At 44.2% G+C, this 10,701-nt stretch overlaps 1 protein-coding gene across 6 annotated transcripts in view; it reads right to left on the bottom strand.

Annotated features, from left to right (window-relative positions):
- Positions 1 to 4,652: 4,652 nt before the first annotated feature.
- The window catches only part of sema6cb (semaphorin 6Cb), a 153,477-nt gene continuing 147,428 nt past the window's right edge, over positions 4,653 to 10,701 (bottom strand). For all 6 annotated transcript variants that reach the window (XM_020498057.2, XM_020498055.2, XM_020498060.2 and 3 more), the window contains one exon: positions 4,653 to 8,385. In XM_020498057.2, coding sequence (XP_020353646.2) covers positions 7,022 to 8,385 — 1,364 coding nt within the window. In that variant the 3' untranslated portion in view covers positions 4,653 to 7,021. The remainder of the gene's footprint in view (positions 8,386 to 10,701) is intronic.

The following is a 10,701-nucleotide window of genomic DNA, read 5'->3' as shown; positions in this document are numbered from 1 at the left end:
ACTGTTGGCATGGCACAGGACTGATGGTAGCACTCACCTTGTCTTCTCCGGACAAGCTTTTTTCCGGATGCCCCAAAAAATAGGAAAGGGGTTTCATCAGAGAAAATTATTTTACCCCAGTCCTCATCAGTCCAATCCCTCTACCTTGTGCAGAATATCAGTCTGTCCCCGATGTTTTTCCTGGAGAGAAGTGGCTTCTTTGCTGCCCTTCTTGACACCAGACCATCCTCCAAAAGTCTTCACCTCACTGTGCGTGCAGATGCACTCACACCTGCCTGCTGCCATTCCTGAGCAAGCTCTGTACTGGTGGTGCCCGATTCCACAGCTGAATCAACTTTAGGAGACGGTCCTGGCGCTTGCAGGACTTTCTTGGGCGCTCTGAAGCCTTCTTCACAACAATTGAACCGCTCTCCTTGAAGTTCTAGATGATCCGATAAATGGTTGATTTAGGTGCAATCTTACTGGCAGCAATATCCTTGCCTGTGAAGCCCTTTTTGTGCAAAGCAATGATGATGGCACGTGTTTCCTTGCAGGTAACCATGTTTGACAGAGGAAGAACAATGATTCCAAGCACCACCCTCCTTTTGAAGCTTCCAGTCTGTTATTCAAACTCAATCAGCATGACAGAGTGATCTCCAGCCTTGTCCTCGTCAACACTCACACCTGTGTTAATGAGAGAATCACTGACATGATGTCCGCTGGTCCTTTTGTGGCAGGGCTGAAATGCAGTGGAAATGTTTTTTGGCGATTCAGTTCATTTGCATGGCAAAAAGGGACTTTGCAATGAATTCCAATTCATCTGATCACTCTTCATAACATTCTGGAGTATATGCAAATTACCATAATACAAACTGAGGCAGCAGACTGACACAAATATACATTTTCACATTCTCAAAAGTACAGTCATGGCCAAAAGTTATTTGACCACAGCAGTAGACTCCTATTAAATAAATGAACGCCTCACCCCTGTGTGAGTGGGGCCTTTTGACTCCCTACTCCCTCCCACCACTACCCCCATGCTAATGCAGTCATGATTACCCAACAGGCACTGAGGATAATTATGTACGTTAATCAATACAGGCTTGTTAGGAGGAGCCAAAGTCTAACATTTTCAGCACAGCAGTATTGTACCTCATCAACAAAATGGAGAAGGTAACAGCCAAGACATCAATCCCAGGTCACATCAACACATGTAAACAGTCCTCTTGACTAGGATTGAATATTTTCCCGGTATTTTGCACATGTTCAATCCCTAAAATAAATCACTTTTCTTCTGGGTGACCCAGCATTTCCTGCCAAAAACACAAGTGTCATTCTAAAGCATACACATTCGGTATGTCTGGATTTGATTCGAGCTTCGATTGGCATGAAAATTAAATCCGGATGTGCCATACACTACAGACATTTTATTAGCCCAAGCCCAAAGAAGCCTAAATGACTGTGCAGTCATCCAATACATGACCTATGGTGACTTCCTGCTTATATAAAGGTAAAATAAAATATATAGGTTACCTCACATTACGCATGACAGAAAACATAAAAGCCCATAGATGTAGCTATTCTGTCTTGGGTAAATAAATTAAACAAGCTCCAGAAGGCTACTCTTTTTGAGTGTGGACTGTATTACTGTACTGAATTGTATTATACGGACTGGAATTACACACTTGTTCAAAGCATGAAGATGGGAGAGAACATGCGATGCTGGTGCAGTGCATGCAGTCTACAGGTTATAGGCTAGCGAGTTTGATTTTGAAATATAATAGGGTCTATTTTACTTTTTTTTAAATTAGTAGGCTGACGCAAGGAGTGTATGTCCTCTTTTTCTCTATTGCTTCATTGCTTCCTAGCTTTTGAGAGTTACATACTTTTAGCTGTCCTTATCATTGCTATGACATGCTTGAATAATATAGGACTAGAATAAAATGCAGATGGCTTTCATTCACTTCAGGAATGAATGGTGAATAAATAACTGCTATAGCCGACCACCATCACAATCTCTTATTTTCTTTCTATAGGCTGCTGTATTTAACATTCAGCAAACAAGAGCTTTTGTCCCTCTTCGAATAGTCTATTGGTATAAAAAATGCAAAAAAAAGTATACAAATAAACCCCTCAAGCAATTCTAGTCTAGCTTTTCCTGGGACTCCAAGAACTAATGAGTGTTTAAGGATAGAGGCCAGCAGAGCGCAGGTGCGTATTGAGCAAGAGGCTATAAATGAGAAACTTATGCATAATCCATCATTCATTCATTAGCTAAAAGGCTACACTACACTGAATGTATTACCTGAAAAAGGTAGGCTAGGACATCTATTAATCTAACTATATACAGTGCCTTCGGAAAGTATTGACTTTTTCCACATTTGTTTACATCCCTGTTAGTAAGCATTTCTCCTTTGCCAAGATAATCACACATATCGAGAAGCTGATTAAACATGATTATTACACAGGTGCACCTTGTGCTGGGAGCAATAAAAGGCCACTCTAAAATGTGCAGTTGTGTCACTCAACACAATGCCACAGATGCCTCAAGTTGAGGGAACGTGAAAATGGCATGTTGACTGTCGGAATGTCCATCAGAGCTGTTGCCAGATAATTGAATGTTAATTTCTCTACCATAAGTCACCTTCAACGTTGTTTTAGAGAATTTGTCAGTACGTCCAACCGGCATCACAACCACAAACCATGTGTATGGTGTCGTGTTGCCAAGGGGTTTGCTGATGTCAACGTTGTGAACAGAGTGCCCCATGGTGGTGGGGTTATTGTATGGGCAGGCATAAGCTATCGACAACGAACACAATTGCATTTTATCAATGGCAATTTGAATGCACAGAGATACCGTGAAGAGATCCTGAGGCCCATTGTCGTGCCATTCAGCCGCCGCAATCACCTCATGTTTCAGAATGATAATGCACGGCCCCATGTCTCAGGGATCTGTACATAATTTCTGGAAGCTGAAAATGTCCCAGTTCTTCCATGACCTGCATACTCTCCAGACATGTCACCCATTGAGCATGTTTGGGATGCTTTGGAGCGACGGGTATGACAGCATGTTCCATTTCCAGACAACATCTAGCAACTTCGCAATAGCCATTGAAGAGGAGCGGGACAACATTCCACCGGCCACAATCAACAGCTTGATCAACTCTATACAAAGGAGATTTTCTGATCCTTTTAAAATCATTTTTTTTAAAGGTACATGTATCTTCTTTTTTCTCCTACCCCTTTTTGCTCCCCAATTTCGTGGTATCCAACTGGTAGTAGTTACAGTCTTGTCTCATCGCTGCAACTCCCGTACGGACTCGGGAGAGGCGAAGGTCGAGAGCCACGCATCCTCCGAAACACAACCCAGCCTAGCCGCACTGCTTCTTGACACAACGCACATCCAACCCAGAAGCCAGCCGCACCAATGTTTCGGAGGAAACACCGTACACCTGGTGACCTGATCAGCATGCACTGCGCCCAGCCCGATACAGGAGTCGCTAGTGCGCAATGAGACAAGGATATCCCTGCCGGCCAAACCCTCCCTAAACCAGACAACGCTGGGCCAATTGTGAGGTACATGTATCTTCGACCAACAGATGCATATCTGTATTCCCAGTCATGTGAAATCCATAGATTAGGGGGTAATTCATTTAATTCAATAGGCTGATTTACTTGAATGTCTTGGAACTCATTAAAATCTTTTACATTGTTGCATGTTGCGTATAGTACATATAGTACATATAAGTACATATAAGTCTTGAACAGGATGATCTATTTTGGATGCAATTTGAATGAATTTGATGGAGATGGGGGAAACCGAGTGCTCAAGTATACACTGATTTAAAGTAATTATATTAGAGTGATAGGCTGCTAAAAACTCTGCAGCTTCAAATATATAAAAAACTATTGTTACAATTAAAAAGGGAAACCCGAAATATGGAGATGTGTAAATTAGATGTGCATTCAGTCCTTATATTATCCTACTGTGGCATAGGCTATGCTGCAGCAAATGTAGACCTACTTGTCACAAGAAAAATAAGTTACCATGATGAGATAATGCATTGTGGACTGCGCTCTGTGGACTGCGCTCTGTGGACTGCGCTCTGTGGACTGCGCTCTGTGGACTGCGCTCTGTGGACTGCGCTCTGTGGACTGCGCTCTGTGGACTGCGCTCTGTGGACTGCGCTCTGTGGACTGCGCTCTGTGGACTGCGCTCTGTGGACTGCGCTCTGTGGACTGCGCTCTGTGGACTGCGCTCCGTGGACTGCGCTCCGTGGACTGCGCTCCGTGGACTGCGCTCCGTGGACTGCGCTCCGTGGACTGCGCTCCGTGGACTGCGCTCCATAGCCTACTGAGATGCGCTCGGTCCCAACCCTGAGCGTTGATGATTGATCATACAGATAGCAGAGAGAAGGCCAGTGAGAAGCCAGATTTAGCCAGATATAATGTAACAGTTCAATTTCACGTCATGCTGTTGATAGAAATTATTTATTACAATTTACTGTGTTCTCGCAGTGATTTACCCCGGGGAAAAGGGAGTAGGTTTGGGCAGGAAGTCTCGGTAAATCTGTTCCCGCAATTCAACCCTACTCTTGACAATGGTTTATAAAGTTCAATATTTTTGTCATAAAACAGGAATAATGTGACACATATCAAAGTCAGTGACACACTTGCAATGTATTTTCATTTATTTCTATTATAAGAGACATACAATGGTTTTCTGTGAAACCAAATTCATAAGCGCCCAAAGAATGAAAACATCATGAATCAACGAGAGCCCCCCCCCCCCCCAGGAGAATGTATTTACACTCTGTGCAATACTGATAGCTATTAAAAGTCAAATATACCATTCCCTTTCCAATACAATCTCAAAGCAAACTCAAATAAACTTCACTTCAACTCACCAATAAGTACTGTAGCTGCCCTTTTCCTGTTATGAGATATGGTCACATTCAAATAAAATACTGGTTTCATGTGTAATGGGAGTGATCCATAATGTCTGTGAGGATTCTACTTATGCGTGTGTTGCATCCAAACAACTAGTTTGCCTAAAACGCAAGAATGTAGCCATCTATAACAATGCTGTAGTTTTAGCTCATGTATATATCGGTCAGTCCCATGGTGAATTCAAGTGTGTGAACTTGGGGTCAGACCAGCTTCAGGAATCTAGGGCATAAATACTCTTTTCAGATACAAGTGTTTTTCTCTCTCAAATAATTGATCATGAATCCAGCAACCCATGAAGTAGCCCAGAAAGTGCAACAACAGAGTTCCAGTGGGAGTGGTATTTCTGAGGCCGATGTGACTGCTTTCCCTCTCTCTCCCTGAGGAGAACGCTCATCGATCAGGGAGTCCATTCCATTTCTACCTAAAACCATTTCAACATCTTCTGATCAGAAAAACCCCACCAAATCCCACCCTTCGGATCTTTTCCGCTACCTGTGGTGTTCCTGTGGTGTTGAGGTTGAGACCAAGTGATATGTAGGGAGTATCAGAGAGCCTGAAAAATCTTAACATCTGAGGGACTGATATCCCCCCCCCCCTTTTAATCTATTGAGTAGCCTGCTATGCTACAAACAATCAAAAGGTAAAGTTAGCAATCAGAGAAAAAGCCAACCCAGTGAAAACACATGAAAAGGAAGCAAACAAAAAAGATGCAGCCTCAAGCTGTGGTAGTCGCTATGCCAGGGCTGGCAGGCTCACAGTTCAGGGATATCAAAAACCCTAGTTAGAAATACAAATCTACAATAGATATATGACACATTCCGACGACCATAAAAAATAATAATAATCTAACACCTATTATATAGCATCTTGGCGCCTTGCATTTACCCCTACCCCATACCACATACTATATTAAATAAGGCACACATTTACACATACAATTAACATTTGGCTAGTATTATTCCTTTATTTACAACCAATAGCCACAAAGTGAATAATTATAATAACTGCAGTCTGTACCATGTTAAGAGTGTTTTTTGGGGGCGGATGGTCTGATCTTGATCCTGATTCATTGGGGGTTGAGTGTCTGGTCCTCTTTGGGTATGATACATGATAATTATATTAGAATTCATGAGGATCAACTAAGCACCAATGTGATAAAAACATTCTTTAGGAACTGTAGTAGGCCGTACTTCATAGACCCGCTGTATTAATGCCTTTCATCGGCTTCTCAGGCCTTGGTATCCACTTCCAAAAAAGAGAAACGCCTAGCATAGTTGCTTTGAGTAGTTTCCTTTGCTTGTCAGTATCCACCAGCTTGACTCTCTTTTTGAATGTGAGTAGCAAATTCACCATGAACGTGTTAATATGGTAAATGATTACTTATTCCCCTAGTCCACATACTAACCATGCTGAAACAGGGGCAGGGAGGGCCTTGCCTCATTTCGAGAACTTATATTTGAGATGCCAAACACCAACCAGTAATGAATTTCAAGATAATGGGTTCAGTTTCAAAGTAAGGCAAAAAGACAGAGCTACCTTTAAAAGGAGTTTTGTTGATGTCGCTCCACAGGATACATATACTGCATATGTATATGTATACATATACGGTGTAGATATAAAACACACATATATATACACACACATGCATATATAGAAACACGTTAGGGGGATCAGGACTGTTTGTCAACACTACATAAGAAAAGGTAGGCAAAAGCAAGTTTCATAGGTATCGCAAGAAGCTCTAGATTGAATCTTAAGCTGTCCGATGTTTGATGGCAAACCCTTCCATAACTAAGTTGCATGGTAAATCCACACTGAGGACATTGGCAGCATAATGTAAGGGGGTCGCGTTTCACCAACCCCAGTCCCTCACCTTCTATAAGCAAGTAGCTGAGCAATACCAATATGGTACAAAGATATTCATTGGACAAAAAGGGGGAAATAACAAGTTTGTTTGAGGTTTGTCGACCACAAGAATGGCTGCCACATTATCCAGGGCACGTCTTCTCATAAAGGTCTTTCACTTTTCAGCCATTGAGAGGAGAGGACGAGGCACAGTCACTCTTGTCCTGTTCTCCTCTCCTCTTTCTCCTCAGTAGTTGAAGTTTCCCTGTTGGTTGACGGGAGAGGAGGCAGGGATGAAGAGGGGTTTGGGAGGGACATCGGGTTTGAGGGAGGTGGTCCGGCGGACTATGGCCCCCCGGTGGAGGTATCCTCCGGTATCCTCCTGTTGCTCTCCGTTGTAGCTCTGCTGGCGTGTCAGGTACCCGTTGGGGATGAGCGGGTAGTGGATCTCGCAGGCGCTGCCGGTGGAGTTCATTCGAGCCAGCATAGGGGGCGGTTGGTGCTGGTGGCCGTTACGCTGGCTGAAGCTTTGCTGTCGGTGGACCATCCCTCCACCACCCCCTCCGTTGGCAATCTTAGTGGCAGCGGTAATCAGTGAGTGTCTCTGGGAAGAGTGTCTCCGCTCCAGGGTGGACTGGTGGTGAGGGGGCATGTCTGGAGGTACGTCCATGCGGCGGGACAGGCTGTCTCGGGGCAGGGTGGATGAGCTGTAGTAGGGTGCAGACTCCGTCTCGGGGATGTGCGGCTGGACACGGTTGGCAAAGGCTAGTTGACCCCCATGGCACCCGCCGCTGGCTGACAGGCCGGATGAGGTCATGACCTGGGCGTTCTTGCTGGCGTTGGCCTCGTGGATGTGTTTGAGCAGCTCATCCAGCGACGTGACCTCCATCACCTTCTGTGAGTAGCAGGGGTAAGGCTGCTGGACCAACATGCGCTCGGTATTGTGGATCTTGCGTTCCTCCAGGTGCTGGGGTCCACCGACTAAGGCATGCCCATTGGCCAGAGCTTGCCCATTGGAGAAACTGTGAGAGTAGGGGTAGATCTGCTGGTGGAGCTGGCCTGAGCTGGGCCTGGTCCCTTGTCCCATGTTGTGGGACTTGGGCTCCTTGGCATTGTTGCAGTTCTGGTTCTTCTCCCACTGGTTCTTGAAAGCCTTCATGTTCTTGATGGGCAGTTCAGGGGTGGAGTCTGGGGTGGGCAGACCCGAGAGCTCCGAAGAGTGGTGTAGGTGATGGGGGTGGACCTGGTCTCCCATGGACATCCCTGGGTGGTGACCACCGTTCCGTCTGGGTGCTCCTTGATGCTCCTTCCCATTCTGGAAGAAGGAGTTGTAGAGCTTGGGCGAGGACACCTCCATCTTATCCTCCTTGTTCTGGCATTCCAGCAGGCCATTGAGCTTAGCCAGGCTGCGTAGGGACAGGGCATGAGGAATGGGGGCCTCTGGGTCCTTGGCCAGCCTCTTGGTCTTGTGGCCAGTGTGGTTGCAGTAGCAGGAGACCAGAAAGCCTGAGAGGAAGGCTCCAAGGACAAAGGCCACCAGCACACAGGCAATCAGCAGGGTGTAGTGGACACTGTGGTTGGTCTTCTCCATCTCGGGAGGCCGTCGGACACCTTCACAGAAAAAGAGAGCGAGAACAAAATGGTCTTTAGTGTAATAAAACCAGAGACCTAGAAGAGACTATAATTTCTATAAGGTCAAGCAGGCAGCAGCTGGAAAATACTGGTTGTGTTTCCAGAAGCTCTACTATATGGAAAGCAGCATTGCAGAGGTGTTGGAGCTAGCCTCTTGCCTTGCCTCCTTCTCTGTTAATGAATCAATAAAGTATTTATTGCCAAAACCTCCGCTTTCATCGCCAACTGCAAAGAGTGGCAGAGCGCAAGAGCTCCCCAGTCAGTGAGAAATCAACTCCAAAATGAGTTTGGGTTTTAAATATTGATGGGTGCACTGGCAGGAGTCTGATGTCATTCACACTGGCTGTGCTTTCAAATGCATGGATCAGGGTGAGTACATCTGCAATGAACTTGACAAAAATAACCAACTCGACCAACCATAGAATAAGAATAACCACTCGACCAATCATAGAATAAGTCGCTCTTTAATTGAACGAGAGTCTGACTGATTCAAATGGTTGTCTGGGAAAACATCTGAACCGCCCCAAGTAAGCGCCTAAAAATCTCAAGGTTATCTCAACACTATGAAAACGCCCTTGGATGGTGTGACCCTGCCACTATATTTGCCTAATGTCATCTGAGATTCAACAGGAAGAGTGGTACTAGCCACCTTTCTCGCAATCAGAGCTCATTTACAAAGGCTGCTGCCATCTGTGGTGTCAGGCCCTTCTCCAACCTTAATGATAGTCTCTGTGAAATTGGGGAGTCGGTTTGGGCCACCCAGGAGCAGAAATACAGGTGTTCCAAACAGGCTAATTTCATCCCGTAATGAGAGCTCAGGTTAGGCAGTAATGGGCAATGATAGTACCAGCTTTAGATGTAATGGTGGTGATGGGATGTTGAAGATGATGATGAGGAGGAGGATTTAAGTGATTGGGCCTAAGAGAGACTTGTCGAGGGTTTTTCTCTTTCGATGAAATTACAAAGAGCTGCCACATGCTTCAGCTTTAACAGAGTGAGGGCACTTGATTAGAAGGGAATTTCACTGAGGGAATTTACAATTAGGCGTTTAGTGGAATCAAACATCTCGTACAACAATTTCAATGACAGCAGTGTCACTTCATAATTTCTTTAAATGGGTTTTGTTCAAATAGGTTGCCAATACGTGATTCTGTCTGAATAAGGAAAACATTGCTGGGCCGAAAACTGGAGTCTGTGAGGGTAAATGCAGGCAGCATACCAATACCATTTGAAAGAAAGATATTCATTAATTTATAAGGGAAAGGGAGATGTGAATAATAACTTGCATTAATCTACAGCACACGCAGAACACAAAACGGAATGTCCTTGGATCAATTTTTTTTTTTTTTAAATGCTCTTAGGTCAAGTGTGTGCGTTTGTCTTTAGGTATATACTGTATGTGGAGAACAGGTACACACACAGTATGTCTTTAGGTATATACTGTATGTGGAGAACAGGTACACACACAGTATGTCTTTAGGTATATACTGTATGTGGAGAACAGGTACACACACAGTATGTCTTTAGGTATATACTGTATGTAGAGAACAGGTACACACACAGTATCTCTTTAGGTATATACTGTATGTGGAGAACAGGTACACACACAGTATGTCTTTAGGTATATACTGTATGTGGAGAACAGGTACACACACAGTATGTCTTTAGGTATATACTGTATGTGGAGAACAGGTGCACACACAGTATGTCTTTAGGTATATACTGTATGTGGAGAACAGGTGCACACACAGTATGTCTTTAGGTATATACTGTATGTGGAGAACAGGTACACACACAGTATGTCTTTAGGTATATACTGTATGTGGAGAACAGGTGCACACACAGTATGTCTTTAGGTATATACTGTATGTGGAGAACAGGTGCACACACAGTATGTCTTTAGGTATATACTGTATGTGGAGAACAGGTACACACACAGTATGTCTTTAGGTATATACTGTATGTGGAGAACAGGTACACACACAGTATGTCTAGGTATATACTGTATGTAGAGAACAGGTACACACACAGTATGTCTTTAGGTATATACTGTATGTAGAGAACAGGTACACACACAGTATGTCTTTAGGTATATACTGTATGTAGAGAACAGGTACACACACAGTATGTCTTTAGGTATATACTGTATGTGGAGAACAGGTACACACACAGTATGTCTTTAGGTATATACTGTATGTGGAGAACAGGTACACACACAGTATGTCTTTAGGTATATACTGTATGTGGAGAACAGGTATGCAGTGCACACATTGTAGGCTGAGGAAATGAGTAACA

Source organism: Oncorhynchus kisutch, linkage group LG13, assembly GCF_002021735.2.
Source record: "Oncorhynchus kisutch isolate 150728-3 linkage group LG13, Okis_V2, whole genome shotgun sequence".
NCBI lineage: Eukaryota > Metazoa > Chordata > Actinopteri > Salmoniformes > Salmonidae > Oncorhynchus > Oncorhynchus kisutch.
The sequence above is the reverse complement of the archived record's forward strand: the minus strand, read 5'-3'. Positions and strand labels throughout refer to the sequence as shown.